The following is a 24085-nucleotide window of genomic DNA, read 5'->3' on the forward strand; positions in this document are numbered from 1 at the left end:
TGCCTCCCAGTTTCTGTTGGTCAGAGTCCAGATGTGGTGTAGCTGGATTGTCTGCTTGGTCTCACAAGGCTAAAAGCAAGGTGTTGGCTGGGATGCATTTTCATATGGAACTTGGGGCCTCTTCTCAGCTCACTTACTTAGCAGAGTTCGTGTTCTTGTAGTTTTAAGACTGAAGTTTTCATCTCCCAGAGGTTGCTGACATTCCCTGCCACATGACCCTTCTCTACACATGAAGTTTACTTACTTTCTGGCACCAGGAGGTATTCCAGACTCAGCCTATTCTTTCCTTGCCTTGGAATCAGCCAGTTCTCCAAGGAGACTTGGTTCTTTTCATTGGAGAATGATATTTAGAAACCAAGGTCTGAATGATAGATGTACTCATTTTTAGTGTGACACTGTAAGGGGAAAGAACTAGAAAATAACCATACACACAGATCTGTGTTTACATTTATGTCTGTGTCTATCTGCATGTGTTTATTAATAAAACAAGCCATGAGTCTGTGTTGGTACTGCTGACTCCAGTCTGCCTCTACAGGGGTCACTTTTGTCTTTCCCCTTTTGTTATTTATTTGTAATTGCATTCTCCCAACAAAAAGAAATCTGGCTCTCATTATCTGTAATATATTTACTTATTATTTCAACTTCAGAATACAGATAGTTTCAGAATTGCTAATCTGCAGCCTTGTGAACAGCAAATTTACTTACTATATTATAGATTTGGGTACAGTTCTTTGTGTCTTTCGCTTTGTCAAATACTTTATTACAGTTATTTTGGTCCACTCCTGCCTTTCTACTTCATTGTGGTTATTTGATTGATTTTTATTTGTTTTGTGATTGTTTTTAATACAATTAATTTGTTATAGTCAACATTCATTGTTCTCCCCACATCTGATTTTTTTTGTTTTTTAATGTTGAACTAGTTACACATCCTTGGGAAGGTGCAAAGATAGTGTGGGAGTACCGTCCGCTCACCCCTGGACAGTTTCTTTCATTGATTACATCTTGTATAACTGTACTGCAATATCAAATCCTGGAAAGTGGCATTGCTGCATTATGCTTATGTACTTCTGAGGCATTTTATCAAAGGTATACATTTATGCAACCACCACCTCATTCAAGAAACAGAGCTATTCCATCCCCACCAAGACCTCATTCATGATACCCCATTGTAGTCACACTCTTCCTTCAGTCCCCACTATGCCAGCAATCACTAATTTGTTCTCCATCTTTCTAATTTTGGTATTTCAAGAATGTTATTAAAAACTGTTGTGTAAACAGTCATGTGTGATTACATATATATATGGAATCATATGTCTGTCACTTTTGAATAGGCTGTTTTTATTCCATATCATGCTCTTGAGATTCATTTTTTTAAATATTTATTTTTGATGATTGGTATACAGTATTGGTTTGATTTGTCATACTATTAATCATTGGTGTACGTATGTCCCCTCCTTCTTGAATCTCCCTCCCATCCCCTGCCCATTCCCAACCCTCTGGGTTATTACAGAGCCCCAGTTTGAGTTCCCCCGAGTCATACAGCAAATTCCTGTTGGCTACCTATTTACATATGTTAGTGTATATGAATCCATGCTGCTCTCTCCATTTAGCCAACCCTCTCCCTCTTCTACCTCACTCTTATCCTTAAGTATGTTCTCTGTATCTGCATCTCCAATGTTCTCTAGGTAAGCAGTCTCCAATGCTGCTCTGCCAACAGATTCATCAATACCATCCATCTAGATTCCATATATATGTGTTAATATATGATATTTGTTTTTCTCTTACTTATGTTACTTCTCTCTGCATAATAGGTTCTAGGTTCATCCACCTCATTAGAACTGACTCAAATGTGTTTCTTTTATGGCTGAGTAATATTCCATTATATATATGTGCCATAGCTGCTGCTGCTTTTTTTGGAGTGGGGCACTTTATTTTTTAATGGAAGGATAATTGCTTTACAGAATTTTGTTGTTTTCTGTCAAACATCAACAAGAATCAGCTCTAGGTATACCCATGTCCCTCCTCCCGAACCTCCTCCCATTTCCCTCCGCATCCCACCCTTCTAGATTGTCGCAGAGCCCCTGTTGGAGTTCCCTGAGTCATATAGCAAATTCCTGTTGGCTATCCATTTTATATATGGTATTATAAGTTTCCATGTTACTCTCTCCATACTCTCCCTTCTTCCCTTCCCCCATGTCCATAGGTCTATTCTCTATGTCTGTTTCTCCATTGCTGTCCTGCAAATAAATTCATCAGTACCATCTTTCTAGATTCAGTATGTATGTGTCAGTATATGATATTTATATTTCTCTTTTTGACTGACTTCACTCTGTATAATAGGCTCTAGGTTTGTCCACCTCATTAGAACTGACTCAAATGTGTTCCTTTTGATGGCTGAGTAATTTTCCATCATATATACGTACCACAGCTTCTTTATCCATTCACCTGTCAGTAGACATCTAGGTTGATTCTGTGTTTTGTCTATTGTAAATGGTGCTGCAATGAACATTGGGGAACATGTCTCTTTTTCAGTTTTGGTTTTTTCAGGGTATATGCCTAGAAGTGATATTGCTGGTACATATAGTGGTTTTTGAAAAGTGGAAAGTGAAAGTTGCTCAGTTGTGTCTGTTTGTGACCCTGTGGACTGTACAGTCCATATGACCTCATGGACTATACATATACAGTCTATGGAACTTTCCAAGCCAGAATACTCGAGTGGGTAGCCTTTCCCTTCTCCAGGGGATCTTCCCAACCCAGGGATCAAACCCATGTCTCCCACATTGCAGGTGGATTTTTTACCAGCTGAGCCACAAGGGAAGCCCAAGAATACTGGAGTGGGTAGCCTGTCTCTTCTCCAGTAGATCTTCCCAGCCCAAGAATTGAACTGGAGTCTCCTGCATTGTAGGTAGATTCTTTACCAACTGAGCTATCAGGGAAGCCCTATGGTGGTTTTACTCCTAGTTTTTTAAGGGGTCTCCATACTGTCTATATTAGTTTACATTCCCAACAGCAAGTAGGAGGGTTCCATTTTCTCCACACCCTCTCCAGCACTTGTTTGTGGATTTTTTGCTTATGGCCACTCTGTCTGGAGTGAAATGATATCTCATTGTAGTTTTGATGTGCATTTTTCTAATCATGAGTGATGTTGAACATCTCTTCATATGTTTATTAGCCATCTGTATGTCTTCTTTGGAGAAATGTCTGTTTAGGTCTTTTGCCCACTTTTTGGTTGGGTTGTTTGTTTTTCTGGTATTGAGTTGTATGAGCTACTTGTATATTTTATAAATTAATTCGTTGTAAGTTGTTTCATTTGCTATTATTTTCTCCCATTCTGTGGGTTATCTTTCCACCTTGTTTATGAAGGTGAAAGCTTTTTCCATGTAAAAGCTTTTAAGTTTAATTAGGTCCCTTTATTTATTTTTGTCTTTATATCCATTATTCTAGAAGGTAGGTCATAAAGAATCTTGCTATGATTTATGTCATGCAGTGTTCTGCCTATGTTTTCTTCTAAGAGTTTTATAGTTTCTGGTCTTACATTTAGGTCTTTAATCTGTTTTGAGTTTATCTTTGTGTATGGTATTAGGAGGTGTTCTAATTTCATTCTTTTGCATGTAGTTGTCCAGTTCTTCCAGCACCACTTATTGAAGAGACTATCTTTTTCCCCACTGTATATTTTTGCCTCCTTTGTCAAAGATAAGGTGCTCGCATGTGCATGGGTTTATCTCTGGGCTTTCTAGCCTAGTTCATTGGGCTATTCTTCTATTCTTCTTTCTCAAGATTGCTGTGGCTATTTGGGGCCTTTTATATTTTCATACAAATTGTGAAATTTTTTTTTCTAGTTCTGTGACAAACGCCATTGGTAAATTGTTAGGGATTGCGTTGAATTTGTAGATTGCTTTTGGTAGTATAGTCATTTTCACAATATTGATTCTTCCAACCTAGGAGCATGGAATATCCCTCCATCTGTTTATGTCATCTTTGATTTCTTTCATCAGTGCCGTATAGTTTTCTGTATATAGCTCTCTTATCTCCTTAGATAGGTTTATTCCTAGTTATTTTATTCTTTTAGTTGCAATGGTAAATGGAACTGATTCCTTAATTTCTCTTTCTGATTTTTCAGTTGTTAGTATATAGGAATGCAAGTGATTTCTGTGTATTTATTTTGTATCCTGCAACTTTACTAAATTCACTGATTAGTTCCAGTAATTTTGTGATAGTATCTTTAGGGTTTTCTGCATACAGTGTCATGTCATGTAAATAGAGTTCTACTTCTTCCTTTCCAATCTGGATTCCTTTTATTTCTTTCTTGTCTCAGATTGCTGTGGCTAGGACTTCCAAAACTGTTGAATAATAGTGGCAAGAGTGGGCATCTTTGTCTTGTTCCCGATCTCAGAAGGAAGGCTTTCAGTTTCTACCCATTGAGAATAATGTTTGCTCTGGGTTTGTTGAATATGGCCTTTATTAGGCTAAGGTAGATTCCTTGTATGTCCATTTTTTGAAGAGTTTTTATCATAAATGGGTGCTGAATTTTGTCAAAATGTTTTTCTGCTGGAGGTTATCATATGATTTTTATCTTTTAATTTGTTAATATGGTGTATCACATTGATTGATTTGCATATATTGAAGAATCCTTGCATACCTGGGATAAACCTGACTTGATCATGGTCTATGATCTTTTTTATGTTTTGTTAAATTCTTTTTGCTAGAATTTCATTGAGGATGTTTGCATCTATATTCATCAGTGATATTGGCCTATACGTTTCTTTTTTCATGATATCTTTGTTTGGTTTTGGTATCAGTGATAGTGGCCTTGTAGAATGAGTTTGGAAGTATTCCTTCCTCTGCAATTTTTGGAAAGAGTGTCAGAAAAATAGGCATTAGCTGTCATCTAAATGTTTGATAGAATTCCCCTGTGAAGCTGTCTGGCCCTGGGCTTTTGTTTTTTTGGGAGATTTTAAATCACAGTTTCAATTTCAGTGTTTGTAATTGGCTTGTTCATAATTTCTGTTTCTTCCTGGTTCAGGCTTGGGAGATTGATCATTTCTAAGAATCTGTCCATTTCCTCTAGGTTGTCCCATTTTATTAACATATAGTTGCTCATAGTACTCTCTTATGATCCATTATATTTCTGTGTTGTCTGTTGTAACCTCTCCTTTTTAATTTCTAATTTTGTTGATTTTTCTCCCTTTTTTTTCTTGATAAGTCTGGCTAATGGTTTGTCAATTTTGTTTATCTTCTCAAAGAACCAGCTTTTAGTTTTATTAATCTTTACTATTGTTTCCTTCATTTCTTTTTCATTTATTTCTGCTCTAATCTTTATGATTTGTTTCCTTTTGTGACTTGGTGGGGTTTTTTTCTTCTTCTTTTTCCAGCTTCTTTAGATATAGAGTAATCTATTTGATGTTTTCTTGTTTCTTGAGATAGGATTGTATTGCTATAAACTTCCCTCTTAGAACTGCTTTTGCTGTATCCCATAGGTTTTGGGTCGTCCTGTTTTCATTGTCATTTGTTTCTAGGAATCTTTTGATTTCCCTTCTTATTTCTTTAGTAACCTCTTTGTTATTTAGTAGTGTATCATTTAATAGTCACGTGTTTGTGTTTTTTTGCATTTTCCCCCCCGTAGTTGGTATCTAGTCTCATAGCGTTATGATCAGAGAAGATGCTTGATATGATTTCAATTTTCTTAGATTTATTGCTGCTTGATTTGTGGCCCAAGATGTGGTCTGTCCTGGAGAATGTTCTATGTGCATTTGAGAAGAAAATGTATTCTTCTGCATTTGGATGGAAAGTCTTGAAGATAGCAATTAGGTCCATTTGGTCTAATGTTTCATTCAAGGTTTGTATTTCTTTATTGATTTTCTATTTTGATGATCTGTCTATTGGTGAAAGTAGGGTGTTAAAGTACCCTACTATTATTGTGTTACTGTCGATTTCCCCTCGTATGTTTGTTAGTATTTGCCTTATGTATTGAGGTGCTCCTGTGTTGGATGCATAAATATTTAAAATTGTTATGTCTTCTTCTTGGATTGATCCCTTGATCATTATGTAGTATCCTTCTTTATTGCTCATAATATTCTTTATTTTAAAGTCTACTTCATCTGAAATAAGAATTGCCACTCCAGCTTCTTTTTTATTTCCATTTGCATGGAATATCTTTTTTCCATCCTTTTACTTTCAGTCTGTATGTGTCTGTAGGTCTGAAGTGGGTCTCTTGTAGGCAGCAAATATATGGGTCTTCGTTTTATATCCATTCAACCAGTCTGTATCTTTTGGTTGGTGCATTTAATCTGTTTACATTTAAAGTAATTATTCATATATATGTTCCTGTTGGCATTTTCTTAATTGTTTTGGGTTTGTTTTTGTAGGTCTTTCCTTTTTCTTGTGTTTACTGCCTATATAAGTCCCTTTAGTATTTGTTGTAAAGCTGGTTTGGTGGTACTAAATTCTCAATTTTTGCTTGTCTGTGAAGCTTTAGGTTTCTCCATCCGTTTTGAGTGAGATCCTTGCCGGGTAGAATATCTTGGTTGTCGATTTTTTTTCTTGCAGTACTTTAAATATATCCTGCTATTCCCTTCTGGCCTGCAGAGTTTCTGCTGAAAGATCCTGTTAATTGTATGGGTTTTCCATTGTATGTTACTTGTTGCTTTCCTTCACTGCTTTTAATATTCTTTCTTTGTGTTTAATCTCTGTTAGCTTGATTTGTATGTGTCTCAGTATGTCTCTCCTTAGGTTTATTCTGTTAAAGGACTCTGCACATCTTGGACTTGATTGACTATTTCCTTTCCCATGTTGGGGAAGTTTTCAGCTATAATCTCTTCAAACATTTTGTCAGTTCCTTTCTCTTTGTCTTCTTCTGGGACCCCTATAACTCAAATGTTTGTTCGTTTAATATTGTCCCAAAGATCTCTTGAGTCTATCCTCAATTTGTTTTTTTCCTTTTCCTTTATTCTATTCTTCAGCAGTATTTCCACCATTCTCTTTTACAGCTCACTTATCTGTTCTTCTGCCTCAGTTATTGTACTGTTGATTCCTTTAGAGTATTTTTAATTTAAATAATTGTGCTATTCATCTCTGTTTACTTATTCTTTATTTCTTCTATGTACTTGGTAATTGTATTAATTGTGTTGATTGTTTCTTTTATTTTCTCCATTTTACTTTCAAAGCTTGGAACATCTTTGCTATCATTATTCTGAATTCCTTTTCAGGTAGTTTGCTTATTTCCTCTTCGTTTATTTGGTCTTGTGAGTTTCTACCTTGTTCCTTCATTTGTGCTATATTTCTCCTTTTATTTATTTGTTTACTTTCTAACTTACTCAGTTTGAGGTCTCCTTTCCCCAACTTTTAGGGTTGTATTCCTTCTGCCCTTGGTTTTTGCCCTCGGAGGGAAAGGTTGGTTCAGTGGTTTGTGTGGACTTCTTTTTTTGAGGTGATTTGTACCTGTGTTCTAGTGGGAGGAGGTGAGGTTTTTTTCTTCAGATGGGCAGGGCTGTGTGAGGTATATTTTGGAGTGTCTGTGGGACTCCTGTATGCTGGTGATTGTTTTTGTCTTGCTTGTTGTTTGCGTAAAGTGTCCTGCAGTGGATGTTGCCAATAGCTGCGTGATACCAGACTTTGTGTACAGGTGTCAAAGTTCTCAGTAATTAATACCCCTGGGGTTAGGAGTTCTCTGGCATTCTGGAATCTTGGACCCAGTGCTCTCACCTCAGTGGTTCAGGTTTGATCTTTGGTTGAGGGACAGGGGCTCCTTAAGTTGTTTATCATGGTGTTAAAAGGGGTTAAAGCAAACACACCAAAACAAAAAGCAAAACATGACATGAAATGAAAGGTAGATGGTCAGTACAACATCAGACATGTAACTACAAAAATAATGGAACATTTACACACTCTTACACACACAGAGATAAATAGCCAAAGTATTCTAAAGAAAAGAGAGTACAGGAGATTGACTTTGTGAGCAAAGGAAACCAAAAGTGACATCAGCCAGTTAAAAGTAGAGCTCACTAACACTCAATCCAGAAAACTGGAGCCTGAGCAGAGTGCCAACTGGGGAATGTAGCAAAGAGAATACAACAATTTAACTTACATGGTGAAACAAGAAAGAGTGAAGGAAAAAAAGAGGAGAAAGAGAAAAGAGAAAAGAAATGGGTGGGAGAGGAAGTTAAAAAACAGAAAAGCAAAGATAAATAGACGTATATGAAAAAGATTTATATATATTCAGGGATAGCTGTAGCTATAAGAAAAACAGAACTAAGACAAAGTAAAAAAAAAAAACACACAAAAGGAAAACAATCTTAAAGAAAAAAAATTTTTAACAAGAGAAAAACTCCACAGCACCACAAAAGGCTAACATGAAGACAGAAATATGTAGGAGAAATGAACACTGTGACTTAAAGGAGAAAAAAGGAAAGACAATTCTCACGTCCATGCTCTTCCTAGCTGTGGAGTGTGCCCCTGTGGATGGGGTTGAATTCGTGTCCGGTGGTGGTTTCCTGGTGAGGGGGGCTTGTGTCTGTGCTCTGCTTGATGGAGCTGGATCTCATCTCTCTGCAGGGCAGCAGAGTGTCTAGTGGTAGTTCTTGGGGTGTCTGGATTCAGTACGACGTTGGACAGTCCTCCTGGCTTCGGCAGTGTTAGACATGTCTGTTTCTCCAGCCATGTCGAAGTGGCCCTCAGCATATCCTCACTGCTGCCAGGCCCCTACTTGTCCCTTGAATTTTTGCTGGAGCTTCTTCATCCTGGTCCTGCCCTGCACTGCAGGCTGATGCTTGCTAGGCAGGGGCTTGCATGGCACTTTTCTCAGCTCCCCAAACTTGCGCTCTGCATCGCAGAGACTTGTGTGGGTTTCGTTCCACACCCTGAGCCCGCCCTCCGCACCTCAGGACTTGTGTGCCTTTCTCTTGGCACCCTGGGCCTGCCTGCTGTGCTGCAGAGGTTTGTGTGTGCTTCTGTCAGCAGCCTGGGCCAACCCTCTGCACCTCAAGGTTTGTGTGCTCTTCTCTTGGCACCTTGGCCCCACGTTATGTGCCGCTGGGCTTCTGTGTACTTCTTGGCTCCCTGAGCCTGTCGTCTGGTCGGGGTCAGGGTCTGTGAGCTGCTTATGGGCTGAGAAATGCAGCTTCTCTGAATTCTGCCCTCTAGGTCCCCCACTTTGCCCAGCTCTCCAAGATTCTGCAGTTCCCCCTTGGTCCCGCCTGTGAGGGAGCTTCCCAGTGCACGGAAACTCTTCCTCCTTCACGACTCCCCCCCTTCCTCGGGGCATAAGCTCCCATCTTGAAGTTCTCCATCTCTTCCGTTTTTATGTCTTTGTTCTCTGCCCTACCTCATTCCAGGGAAGTTAGCTTGCCCCCCTCCCCGCGGAGGCCTCGGGTCTTCTGCTGTTGCCAAGAGGTTGTTTTGTAGTTGTTCCCGATCTTGATGAGTGTTTGATGTATCTGTGGGGAGGTTGGCGATCTCCCTGTCTTACTCCTCCGCCATCTTCTTCTGCTCTCTGAGATTCATTTAAGTTGTTGGATGTGTCAGTAGTTTACTCATTATTAAGTAGTAGTATATGGTATGGATGTGCTAGTTGATTTCTTTTAAAATTTGCATATTATAAAATTCATTCTGTTCAGTTCTATAGATGTGCAGTTCTGTGGATTTTGGCAAATGGATAATTACTGGTTCCACCATTACAATGTCATACAAAGCATTCCTTTCCATTCCTTTCCTTCATGCTTCCCCTTTGGAGTCAACCACTCACACCCACCCAGTCCCTGGAAACCACTGATTTCTTTTTTGTCCAATAGATTTATCTTTTCCATACTAACATATAAATGCAGTTATGTAATATGTCACTTTTTGGGTGTGATTTCTTTCACTTAGCCAAACAAATTTAAGATTTTGTGTTGTTTCATGAAGCACTCGTTTTAATTGGTGAATGGCATAGTAGTGTTCTGGCTTCCCAAGTGACACAGTGGTAAAGAATTCACTTGCTAGTGCAGGAGATGCAAGAAATGTGGGTTTGATCCCTGGGTCAGGGACATCCTCTGGAGTAGGAAGTTGCAACCTACTCCAGTATTCTTACCTGGAAAACCCAAAGGACAGAGGAGCCTGGTGGGCTACAGTCCATGGGGTCATAAAGAATTGGAAATGACTGAGCAGCTGACCCCTATAACCCTCTAATAGTATTGTATTATGTGGATGTACCACAGTTTGTTTGTCCATTCACAGGTTAAAGTTGTTTGAGTTGTTTCCAGCTCTGGGCTAATATGAATAAAACTGAATATAAATTTTGTATGAACATAAATTTTCATTTCTCTTGGACAGAAACCTGAGAGTAGGATGGTTGGATCAAAAGGTATATGTTAGTTTCATTTTGTAAGAAACTGCCAAATCGTTTCCCAGAGTTAGTGGTCTACTTTGTATTTCCTTAAATAACGTATAGGAATTCCATTTGCTTTGTGTCCTCACCAGTGTTTGTTGTTGCTTTTTGTTCATTGAAATTTTTATTGAGATGATAGATTTATATATTCATATAGATAATTACAGATTCATATGCAGTTATAAGAAATAATACAGAAAGATCGTATGTATCCTGTACCCAGTTTCTCCCAGTGGCACATCTTGCAAAAGTATAATACAATATGACAAGCAAGATTTCAACAATGATGCTGTACACTCCTAGTCTCTTTCAGATTTCTCAAGTTTTACTTTGTGTGTGTGGGTTTAGTCCCATACAGTTTATAACGTGTCGTCATCATTGTTCAGTTGCCAAGTCCTGTCCGACTCTCTGACTACCATGAACTGCATCATGTCAGGCTGCCCTGTCCTTCACTATCTCCCAGAGTTTGCTCAAACTCATATCCATTGAGTTAGTGATGCCATCCAACCATCTCGTCTTCTGAGAGATGAGATTACTCCTCCACCATCTTCTTCCACTCTCTGAGATTCATTTAAGTTGTTGGATGTGTCAGTAGTTTACTCCTTATTATTAAGTAGTAGTATATGGTATGGCTGTGCTAGTTGATTTCTTTTTAAATTTGCATACTATAAAATTCATTCTTTACAGTTCTGTGGATGTGCGGTTCTATGGAACTGCACCTCCTTCTCTTGTCCTCAATCTTTCCCAGCCTTAGGGTCTTTTCCAGTGAGTCAGATCTTTGCATCAGGTGGACAAAGTATTGGATCTTCAGCTTCAGCATCATTCCTTTCAATGAATTGTCAGGGTTGATTTCCTTTAGGATTGACTGGTTTGCTCTCCTTGCTGTCCAAGGGACTCTCAAGAGTCTTCTCCAGCACCACAGTTCGAAAGCATCAATTCTTTAATATTCAGCCTTCTTTGTAGTCCAACTCACATCCATATATGTAACTGGAAAAAGTATAGCTCTGACTATATAGACCTTTGTCAGCAAAATGATGTCCCTGCTTTTTAATACACTGTCTAGGTTTGTCATAGCTTTTCTTCCAAGCAGCAAGTGTCTTTTAATTGCTTGGCTGCAGTCACTGTCTGCATTGATTTTGGAGCCCAAGAAAATTAAATGACACTGTTTCCACATTTTCCCCATATATTTGCTATGAAATGATAGGACCAGACGCCATGATATTAGTTTTTTGAATGTTGAGTTTTAAGCCAGCTTTTTCACTTTCCTCTTTCACCTTGATCACCTTTCACCTTTAGTTCCTCTTCACTTTGTGCCATTAAAGTGGTATCATCTGCATGTCTGAGATTGTTGATATTTCTCCTGGCAGTCTTGGTTCTAGCTTGTGATTCATCCAGCCCAGCATTTCACATGTTTTTACTCTGCATATAAATTAAATAGGCAGGGTGACAGTATACAGCCTTGACATACTCCTTTCCCAATTTTGAACCAGTCCTTTGTTCCATGTCCAGTTCTCCAGGATGTCTGGCTCAAGGTGAATGACTACACCATTGTGGTTATCTGGGTCATTAATAGCTTTTTGTGTGCAATTCTTCTGTGTATTCTTGCCACCGCATTTTAATCTCTTCTGCTTCTGTTAGGTTCTTGCCATTTTTGTCCTTATTGTGCCTATCTTTGTATGAAAGGTTCCCTTGGTATTTCCAATTTTCTTAAAAAGGTTTCTAGTCTTTCCCATTCTGTTGTTTTCCTCTTTTTCTTTGCATTATTCACTTAAGAAGGCTTTCTTATCTCTCCTTGCTAGTCTCTGGAACTCTAAATTCTCTTGGGAATATTTTTCCTTTTCTCCTTTGCCTTTTGCTTCTCTTCTTTTCTGAACTATTTGTAAGGCCTCCTCAGACTTGGCCTTCTTGCATTTCTTTTTCTTGGAGATGGTTTTGGTCACCACCTCCTGTACAATGTTATGAACCTCTGTCCATAGTTCTTCAGGCACTCTGTCTATCAGGTCTAGTTCATTGAATCTATTTGTCACCTCCACTGTATAATCATAAGGGATTTGATTAGGTCATACCTGAATGGCCCAGTGGTTTTCCCTACTTTCTTCAATTTGAGCTTGAATTTTGCAAAAAGGAGCAGATGATCTGAGCCACAGTCAGCTCCAGGTCTTGTTTTTGCTCACTGTGAGAGCTTCTCCATCTTTGACTGCAAGGAATATAATCAGTCTGATTTTGGTACTGACCATCTGGTGACGTTCATGTGTAGAGTCATCTCTTGTGTTGTTGGAAGATAGTGTTTGCGACCAGTGCGTTCTTTTGGTAAAACTCGGTTAGCCTTTGCCCTGCTTCATTTTGTACTCCAAGGTCGAACTTGCCTGTTAGTCCAGGTATCACTTGACTTCTTACTTTTGCATTCCATTCCCCTATGATAAAAAGGACATCTTTTTTTGGTGTTAGTTCTAGGAGGTCTTGTAGGTCTTCTCAGAACCATTCAACTTCATCCTGTTCAGTATTAGTGGTTGGGGCATAGACTTGAATTACTGTGATGTTGAATAGTTTGCCTTGAAAATGAGCAGAGATCAGTCTGTCATTTTTGAAATTGTACCCAAGTACTGCATTTCAGACTCATTTGTTGATTATGAGGGCTACTCCATTCCTTCTCAGGGAGTCTTGCCCACAGTAGTAGACATAATAGTCATCTGAATTAAATTCTCCCATTCCTGTTCATTTTAGTTCACTGATTCATGAAATGTCAATGCTCACTCTTGCTATCTCCTGTTTGACCACATCCAATTTACGCTGATTCATGGACCTAACATTCTAGGTTCCTATGCAGTATTGTTCTTTACAGCATAGGACTTGACTTTCATCACCAGGTACAACCACAATTGGGTGTTATTTCCCACTCAGCCCCTTCATTCTTTCTGTAGCTATTTCTCTGCTCTTCCCCAGTGGTATATTGGACACCTACTGACCTGGGAGGTTCATTTTTCAGTGTTACATCTTTTGCCTTTTCATACTGTTCATGGGGTTCTCAAGGCAAGAATACTGTAGTGGTTTGCTATTCCCTTCTCCAGTGGATCACGTTTTGTCAGGCCTTAACTAACAGGGACATACCCTTCAGCTGCTCATTGTAACTGGATGACATGCCTGGTGCCCTGGCTGTCCCACTGATCATCTTCATTGAGCGTTTAAACCTTTACTGGCTGTTGGGTGTCACTCAGTGTGCAGCCAGGGGTCGAGGGAAAGGCCCTGCTGTTGTGGCTTGGAAGTGGGTCTGGGGAAGGCTGGAGCCAGTGTTCATGGATACCCAGGGGCAGAGGGCACCCCAGCCTCACCACTGCTGCTGTCAGCTGTGGAGCCAATTCTTCACTCAGGAGTCGTTGGCTAACATGTAGCTTTGTATATATAATACCACAGCTAAGATCCAGAAGCATTCCATGATCACAGGGATCCCATATTATGTCATTTTATAAGCATACTCATATCTTTCTTGTCTGGCCCTACCTCATCCCCACTAATATGTTCTCTATTTCTATAATTTTGTCACTTACAGAATGTTCAATGTACAATTCATCAGTAAACAGACAAAAAAAATTAATGAGGAAGGAATTTCAATAGCCATTACTCCAAAGAATGTATATAAATAAATAGTATCCCAAAAAAACTGTGCTCAGCACCATTAGTCATTAGGGAGATGCAAATAAAAACCACAATGAGATACCACTTGAGACCCATGAGGACTGCTACATTTGGGGGAGAAGAGGAAATAAAATGTTGGAGCTCTTGTACATTTTGGATGGAAATGTAAAGTGGTATAGTGACTGTGCACAGCAGTTTGGTAGTTACTTAAAAAGTTAAACAGTTACTCTATTACATAGCAGTTCCACTCCTAAGCATATGACCAGGATAATAGAAAACATATGTCCACACAAAAACTTTTACACAGATGTTCATATTGCAGCATTATTCATGATAGCCAGATAAGTGGAAACAATCCAAATACTCGTCAGTTTGTGAATGGATAAATAAGATATGTTGTATCTGTACAGCACAGTAGTATACAACCATAGAAAGGTATGCATTACTGATATGTGCCACAGCATGGGTGAACCTTGAAAGCATTATGCTAAATGAAAGAAGCCAAACAGAGAGGCCATGTAATGCGTGTGACCGAAAGTGGCTCAGTCATGTCCAACTTTTTGTGACCCATGGACTAAACAGTCCATGGAATTCTCCAGTCTAGAATACTAGAGTGAGAAGCTTTTCCCTTTTCCAAGGGATCTTCCCAACTCAGGGATTGAACCCAGGTCTCCGGCACTGCAGGCATTCTTTACCAGCTGAGTCACAAGAGAAGCCCCATGTATTGCATGATTTCCTTAAAATGTCTAGAATAGGCAAATTCCCACAGCTAGAAAATAGATTAATGGTTGAGGGGTAAAGGGAATGATGATTGGTAACAGCTGTGAGGTTTCTTTTATGGGGTGATAAAAATGTTCTGTAATGTTGAAAGCTTCAGTTCAGTTCAGTCGCTCAGTCGTGTCTGACTCTTTGCGACCCCATGAATTGCAGCACGCCAGGCCTCCCTGTCCATCACCAACTCCCAGAGTTGACTCAGACTCATGTCCATCGAGTCAGTGATGCCATCCAGCCATCTCATCCTCTGTCGTCCCCTTCTCCTTCTGCCCCCAATCCCTCCCAGCATCAGAGTCTTTTCCAATGAGTCAACTCTTCGCATGAGGTGGCCAAAGTACTGGAGTTTCAGCTTTAGCATCATTCCTTCCAAAGAAATCCCAGGGTTGATCTCCTTCAGAATGGACTGGTTGGACCCCCTTGCAGTCCAAGGGACTCTCAAGAGTCTTCTCCAACACCACAGTTGAAAAGCATCAATTCTTCGGTGCTCAGCTTTCTTCACAGTCCAACTCTCACATCCATACATGACCACATCTACCCAAAAACCTGCATGTGGATGTTTATGGCAGCTTTGTTTATACTGGCCAAAACCTGTAAGCAACGGAGATACCCTTCAGTAGGTGAATGAAGAAATAATCCAGAAAATAGAATATTATTCAGTGCTAAAAGAAATGAGCTATCAAGTCATGGAAAGACATGGAAAAATCTTAAATGTATATTAATAAGTGAAAGAAGCCAATCTGAAAGGCATATGATTTCAACGATATGACATTCTGAACAACATAAAACAATGAGGATAGTAAAGATTAATGGTTGCCAGGAGTTTTGAGGAGTGAGGGATGAATAAGCAGAGCATAGAGGATTTTAAGGGTGGTGAAATTCTGTATGATACTGTAATGGTAGATACATATCATTATACATTTGTTCAAACCCATAGAATATATAACGTCCAAACTGAACTGTAAGGTAAACTGAAACTTGGGTGATGATGTGTCAATGTAGGTTTATTGATTGTAGCAAATCTCCCCTCTGGTGTGGAATGTTGATAGTGAGGGGGCCTGTGCATGTGTGTGGGAATAGTATACATGGGAACTCTGTTCTCAATTTTGCTATGAACTCAGTACTGCTCCAAATAATAGTCTCTCTTTAAAAAGTTCTGAAACTAGCCAGTGGTTTTGGATGTGCAACACTGTGAATATACTAAAAACCTGCTGAGTTGTGAATTGTGAAATACAAATTGAATGCTATGTGAATTATGTTTCAGCCTTAAAATAGAGCATGTTCCAAGAACATTATATAAATAGAATCAAACAGTATGCTACCTTTTGAGACTGGATTTTTTTCACTCAGCAAAATTTCTAGAGGTTCAGCCAGATTGTAGCTTCTATTAATGCTTATTCCTCTTTGTTGCTGAGCAGTATTCCATAGTATGGATATATCACAGTTTATTTGACCATTCATCTGTTAAAGAATGTCTGGCTATTTTTAATTGGCTATTTTGAATAAATCTGCTATAAACATTTTGGGTATAGGTTTTTAAATAAACATGTGTTCTCATTTCTCTGGGATAAATGGTTAAGAATACAGCTGTTGAGTTGTAATTGCATGTTAGCTTTATAACAAACTGTAAAGCTATTTTTCAGAGTGGCTGTACCATTTTACATTACAACCCAGCAATGTGTGAATTATGTAGGTTCTCACCAGCGTTTGGTTTTGTTACGACTTTTCATTTTAGCCATTCCAGGATGTATGTAGTGATATAGCATTGTTGTTTTAACTTGAACTTCCTGATCTTTAATGATATTGAACATCTTTTTATGTGCTTGTCATGCCATACTCAGTTGCTCAGTTATGTCTGACTCTTTTACAACCTATGGACTGTAGCCTGCCAGCCTGTTCTGTCCATGGGATTTCCCAGGCAGGAATAGTGGAGTAGGTTACCATTTCCCTCTCCAGGGGATCTTCCTGACCCAGGTATCAAACCCAAGTTTCCTTGGTAGGCAGGTTCTTTACCACTGAGCCACCAGGAAACCCCTTTTATGTGTTTATTCTTTCCTAAATATAGCATTTAATCAAGTTTCTAGATCTTTCAACCATTTTATAGGAAATAGGAAAAAGAAACAAGATAAGTGATATCTTGGGGAAGCAATTGGTCAAATTCAGAACGTGGGGCATTCTGTGGGTCATATGTCCTAATTTCCACAACAAGTCAGTGCCTTGCTAGGGGGAGTAGGGTGGAGGAGGGAGGAACTGTGTGAGGAGACTTAAAAAATGAAAGAGACTTAAGATAAATAATAACCAGATACAGTATATGGGTTGGCTTGGATTTTGATTTGAACAAACCAAAGAAATAAATAAACAGTAAAAGGATCTTTGAGACAATTGGGGAAACCTGAGCATGGACAAGTTATTTCGCCTTTCTAAAGAATTATTGTTAATTTATTTCAGTTTGTTAATGGTATGTTTATATAAGAAGAAATTCTTGTCAGAGATGAATATTGAACTATTTACAAAGCAATGATATATCTAGAATTTGTTTTTGAATACTCTAGCCAAAAAAAAAAAATGCAGAAAAAAGTAGGAGTGGAGTAGAAGAGTAGGGAAACAAGATTGGGAAAATATTGATAATTGTTGAAGATGAGTGACGGCTTCCTGAGGGTATGTTTCAATAGTCTTCTTTTCGTGTTTGATGTTTGGAATTTTCCATGACAAAATGCACAGAAAAATTATTTATGGAAATAATATTTTATATTTTAAAATAAAATGTGAATAGTTGACTGCTCAGAAGGCACTTGTAGTTTTCTACTATAAAACAAATTCAGCCTTTATGAAAAAATATCTGATTCTGGAAGACAAATGACTAAAGTTTTGTTTTTTGATTTAGGCAGAAGAAAACAAAAGATTGAGGCAGCTCCAGCTTGAACAAGAAGAAAAATTGGCTACGGAACTGGCAAAACTAAAACGTGAAAGTCTAAAGGATGAAAAGTTGAGGCAACAAGTAAGAGAAAACAGGTATCTTGACTGCCAAAACCTTTATTTATTTAGTCTTTATCTTTAAAGTTTTATGTAATGCTTATCACCTAAGAGTGAAATTTCTTTCTTTATGTCATTGTACTTAGTTAATATTTTGACTGGAAATAGTTAGTGCTTTAAATCCTATGTGTGTGTGTGTGTGTGTGTATACATATATATATATTCATTTGAGAAAAGAGGTCATATTCATAGAAATAAAGTGATAATATTTGAGGTGAAAATTAATATCAATTCCCTCTTCTCTTTTCTCTAAAGATAATTTTTAAAATGACCTCTTTAAAAAAAAATAGAATCATGAATCTAACTCTTAAGAGAAATCTGCAGTTCAGTTCAGTCACTCAGTCGTGTCCGACTCTTTGCGACCCCATGAACTGCAGCACGCCAGGCCTCTCTGTCCATCACCAACTCCCGGAGTTTGCTCAGACTCGCGTCCATCGAGTCAGTGATGCCATCCAGCCATCTCATCCTCTGTCGTCCCCTTCTCCTCCTGCCCCCAATCCCTCCCAGCATCACAGTCTTTTCCAATGAGTCAACTCTTCACATGAGGTGGCCAAAGTACTGGAGTTTCAGCTTTAGCATCATTCCTTCCAAAGAAATCCCAGGGCTGATCTTCAGAATGGACTGGTTGGATCTCCTTGCAGTCCAAGGGACCCTCAAGAGTCTTCTCCAACACCACAGTTCAAAAGCATCAATTCTTCAGCGCCCAGCCTTCTTCACAGTCCAACTCTCACATCCATACATGACCACTGGAAAAACCATAGCCTTGGCTAGATGGACCTTAGTCAGCAAAGTAATGTCTCTGCTTTTGAATATGCTGTCTAGTTTGGTCATAACTTTTCTTCCAAGGAGTAAGCGTCTTTTGATTTCATGGCTGCAGTCACCATCTGCAGTGATTTTGGAGCCCCAAAAAATAAAGTCTGACTCTGTTTCCACTGTTTCCCCATGTATTTCCCATGAAGTGATGGGACCGGATGCCATGATCTTCGTTTTCTGAATGTTGAGCTTTAAGCCAACTTTTGCACTCTCCTCTTTCACTTTCATCAAGAGGCTTTTAGTTCCTCCTCACTTTCTGCCATAAGAGTGGTGTCATCTGCATATCTGAGGTTATTGAGGTGACGCCTGATTTAATTTTATGCCCCTGTATAAATTTCCTACAATATTTCTGGAAGATGGCTGGTCATCTGTGGTTCAGCATGTCTAGTGACTATAATAGAAACTTTCTTTTTCATTCAGCTCTTTGAATACTCCTTTTTCCTCTGTTGTTTCAAAGTTAATTTCCCTGTAATTTCCAGACAGTTGTCTTAGTTCTGTTATCTGACTGAAAAAGAAATAGAGTTCTTTAGGACATCCTTTCCTATTCCCAGGTGGCTCAGTGGTAAAGACTCTGCCTGCCAAGCAGGAGACCTGGGTTTGATCCCTGGGTTGGAAAGATTCCCTGGAGAAGGGACCAGCTACCTACTCTAGTATTCTGGCCTGGAGAATTCCTTGAACTGTATAGTCCGTGGGGTCACCAAGAGTTGGGCATGACTGAGGGACTTTCACTTTCACTTCGATATTTATGAATTCACTAAACATTTCCTTCTATATGTTAAATATCCTTCATTCTTTCATCTGTTCCTTAGATAATATGACTTCAAGCTTCTTCCCCATCCTGATTATCTCCTATAGATGTGACTTAGACTTTTAATGTTCCTTAACAAAATACTGGGGGCTTTCCTGATAGCTCAGCAGTAAAGAATCCACCTGCCAATGCAGGAGACACGGGTTCGATCCCTGGGTCAGGAAGATCCACTGAAGGAGAAAATGGCAACCTATTCCACTATTCTTGCCTAGAAAATCCCATGGACAGAGAAGCCTGCCGGTCTACAGTCCATAGGGTCACAGAGTCAGATGCGACTGAATACACACAATCAAAATCCTGCTCCCACAATTATGTGTAATACTCTAGGGTGTTGTTCAGTACCCCTAATAGTGAGACTGTTAACCACATTGTTCTGGAATATGTTCCTTAATGTTGCCTAAGAATACTTTTCATTGGCAGCCTATCGCACTGTTGATTAAAACTCAGGCTAACTAAATGCCCATTCTGTACTTACATTGCTGCTGCCCCTGGTAAGTCACTTTAGTCGTGTCCAACTCTGTGCGACCCCATAGACGGAAGCCCACCAGGCTCCATCCATGGGATTTTCCAGGCAAGAGTACTTACATAGTTGAATATATTTGGAATTTGCTTTGATAGTTGTACATTTTATCTTGACTGAACAAGGCTTCTATACAATATTATATGACCCATGGATGAGCTTCAGAGGTTTTTGAGCTTCTTTAAATTACATGTAAATATATTTGGCAAATACACCCATGTGTATTTTTCTGTGTCCACAACTTCTATCATATTCTCTCGGAATTACTATTCTTAAAAAAAAATTTTTTTTTAATGACTGCCAGTGTCTTTGTAGTGTTCTAGTCTCAAGCTATCTTTTTTGATCCTAATTCTCCAATCATTGTTAGTTATCATGATACTTTTGTGTTATCTGAAGATGAAATAAATGTTCTATTACTTCATGGCTTTAACTCACTGATAATAAGAATTAAATGCAGGAGCTTTGTAGCAGTTGCAAACTACTTGATTCAGATAGATGGTCCCTCTCAGAACAGACTATCTGGAGAAGGAATAAAAATAAGACATGGGAGAGGAAGGAAACCAGAATAGTGAGCCTGGCATTTGTAGCTGCATTTCTTCTGGAAGTTTTTGCAGGTGGCACAAGTATGGCTAAAAGTTAAGTGAAGGTGAGCTTGACAAGCAAGCATTTTACATGATACATGCTTGAGAATTTTCTACTTTAGTGTATGTTTTACTTTAATAATCCAGAAGCCAATTAGATTTTACTGGATAGATACAGATGAAGAGATACTATGTGAGCAGATCAGTTTAACATATCCAGAATAAGCATAGAGAAACAAAAGGATAGAAGAACACAAAAGAGAGCTTAAAAGGGATAAGGGCTGTACTGGCAAGTTCTACCAGATGTATAATTTTGGTTCTGGTAGTAGAAATGAATGAGGATGATGCAGAAATGCAATATTCAAAGAGATATAGGCTGTGAATTTCCAAAAATAGTAAAAGACATTAAGTCACAGGTTAAGACATAACAAATAATTAAAAACATATTTATGCTTGTTGTAGTCAAACTTTCGAAATCTAACAATGGAGAAAAATCATAAAAATTTACAAGAGTAGCCACACAAAAAAGACTGTTGCCCTCAAAAGAACAATAGTAAGAAGTCTGACTGAATTTTGAGCAGCAATGTTAGAAGATGGAAGACAGTGGATTTAAAGGGCCGAAAGAAAATAATAGCCCATTTAGAATTCTATACATTGTGGAAATTTTCTTCAAATGTAAGACAAAAGTCAATTGTTGAGTATTCTTTCAAATAGAGTATGTTTCTTCTTAGCATGGTAAAATAGTGACCGACATGGAGAGTGGACCATTATCTGATCAGTATACTTATCTGCAGATTGGCAGGTCTAAATTCAAGGAAGTGTTTGCTTTAGTCCTTGAAATATATCTGAAATAATTGAAAATCATCTCAATCATGATTAGGCTCTTCCAACTTAATTTTTAAAACCCAGGGCAAATTTTTAAGAATCATTGAAATTTATTTTGAAAAGTTCAAATTCAGAAGTCATGAGACTTTTATTTTGAACACATGATTTTGTTTAATTCAAAAAGATATTTAAAAGTTTAATATTTTCACAGCTTTTAACTAGAATTGAGGAACTGTCTAGTTTTAGATATCCCTTTTTAATTACACCATTTGTTAATAATTACAATTAGCAACAATTGTTTAGTTATTAAAATTAATTGTATAATTATGACTGCAACTTATAGTTATTAAATAATGGGTAACTATAGATTATATGGGGCTTCCCTCGTGGCTCAGAGGGTAAAGCGTCTGCCTGCGATGCAGGAGACCCAGGTTCAATCCCTGGGTGGGCAACCCACTTCAGTATTCTTGCCTGGAAAATCCCATGGACATAGGAGCCTGGTGGGCTACAGTCCACGGGGTTGCAAAGAGTTGGACACGACTGAGTGACTTCACTTTCATAGATTATATAGTTAACCTATAGCTTCATGAAAACATATATAACTTGTATTCGGTTCAGTTCAGTTCACTCACTCAGTCGTGTCTGACTCTTTGCAACCCCATGAATCGCAGCACGCCAGGCCTCCCTGTCCATCACCATCTCACGTCCATCGAGTCCGTGATGCCATCCAGCCATCTCATCCTGGTTTGACCCTTCTCCTCCTGCCCCCAGTCTCTCCCAGCATCAGAGTCTTTTCCAATGAGTCATCTCTTCACATGAGGTGTCCAAAGTAGTGGAGCTTCAGCTTTAGCATCATTCCTTCCAAAGTAATCCCAGGGCTGATCTCCTTCAGAATGGACTGGTTGGATCTCCTTGCAGTCCAAGGGACTCTCAAGAGTCTTCTCCAAAACCACAGTTCAAATGCATCAATTCTTCGGCGCTCAGCATTCTTCACAGTCCAACTCTCACATCCATACATGACCACAGGAAAAACCATAGCCTTGACTAGACGGACGTTAGTTGGCAAAGTAATGTCTCTGCTTTTGAATATACTATCTAGGTTGCTCATAACTTTTCTTCCAAGGAGTAAGCGGCTTTTAATTTCATGGCTGAAGTCACCATCTACAGTGATTTTGGAGCCCCCCAAAATAAAGTCTGACACTGTTTCCACTGTTTCCCCATCTATTTCCCATGAAGTGATGGGACCAGATGCCATGATCTTCGTTTTCTGAATGTTGAGCTTTAAGCCAACTTTTTAACACTCCTCTTTCACTTTCATCAAGAGGCTTTTTAGTTCCTCTTCACTTTCTGCCATAAGGGTGGTGTCATCTGCATATCTGAGGTTATTGAGATTTCTCCCGGCAATCTTGATTCCAGCTTGTGTTTCTTCCAGCCCAGCGTTTCTCATGATGTACTCTGCATAGAAGTTAAATAAGCAGGGTGACAATATACAGCCTTGATGTACTCCTTTTCCTATTTGGAACCAGTCTGTTGTTCCATGTCCAGTTCTAACTGTTGCTTCCTGACCTGCATACAGATTTCTCAAGAGGCAGGTTAGGTGGTCTGGTAGTCCCTCTCTTTCAGGATTTTCTACAGTTTATTGTAATCCACACAGTCAAAGGCTTTGGCATAGTCAATAAAGCAGAAATAGATGTTTTTCTGGAACTCGCTCACTTTTTCCATGATCCAGCAGATATTGGCAATTTGATCTCTGGTTCCTCTGCCTTTTCTAAAACCAGCTTGAACATCAGGGAGTTCACGGTTCACGTGTTGCTGAAGCCTGGCTTGGAGAATTTTGAGCATTACTTTACTAGCATGTGAGATGAGTGCAATTGTGTGGTAGTTTGAGCATTCTTTGGCATTGCCTTTCTTTGCGATTGGAATGAAAACTGACCTTTTCCAGTCCTGTGGCCACTGCTGAGTTTCCAAACTTGCTGGCATATTGAGTGCAGCACTTTCACAGCATCATCTTTCAGGATTTGAAACAGCTCAGCTGGAATTCCATCACCTCCACTAGCTTTGTTCGTAGTGATGCTTTCTAAGGCCCACTTGACTTCACATTCCAAGATGTCTGGCTCTAGATTAGTGATCACACCATAGTGATTATGTTGGTCTCGAAGATCTTTTTTGTACAGTTCTGTGTATTCTTGCCACCTCTTCTTAATATCTTCTGCTTCTGTTAGGTCCAGACCATTTCTGTCCTTTATCGAGCTCATCTTTGCATGAAATGTTCCCTTGGTATCTCTAATTTTCTTGAAGAGATCTCTATTCTTTCCCATTCTGTTGTTTTCCTCTGTTTCTTTGCATTGATCACTGAAGAAGGCTTTCTTATCTCTTCTTGCTATTCTTTAGAACTCTGCCATTCAGATGCTTATATCTTTCCTTTTATCCTCTGCTTTTCGCCTCTCTTCTTGTCACAGCTATTTGTAAGGCCTCCCCAGACAGCCATTATGCTTTTTTGCATTTCTTTTGCATGGGACTGGTCTTGATCCCTGTCTCCTGTACAATGTCACGAACCTTATTGCATAGTTCATTTGGCACTCTACCTATCAGATCTAGACCCTTAAATCTATTTCTCACTTCCATTGTATAATCATAAGGGATTTGATTTAGGTCATACCTGAATGGTCTAGCGGTTTTCCCTACTTTCTTCAATTTAAGTCTGAATTTGGCAATAAGGAGTTCATGATCTGAGCCACAGT

The 24085-nt window shown here is 38.9% G+C and overlaps 1 protein-coding gene across 1 annotated transcript in view; it reads left to right on the forward strand.

The window, feature by feature from the left end:
- Positions 1–24085, forward strand: part of MNS1 (meiosis specific nuclear structural 1) — a 90439-nt gene that overhangs the window by 5586 nt on the left and 60768 nt on the right. The window contains exon 3 of the mRNA XM_052647365.1: positions 17649–17776. Within this exon, the coding sequence (XP_052503325.1) occupies positions 17649–17776 (128 nt within the window). The remainder of the gene's footprint in view (positions 1–17648; positions 17777–24085) is intronic.

Source organism: Budorcas taxicolor, chromosome 10 (genome assembly GCF_023091745.1).
Source record: "Budorcas taxicolor isolate Tak-1 chromosome 10, Takin1.1, whole genome shotgun sequence".
NCBI classification, from domain to species: Eukaryota; Metazoa; Chordata; class Mammalia; order Artiodactyla; family Bovidae; genus Budorcas; species Budorcas taxicolor.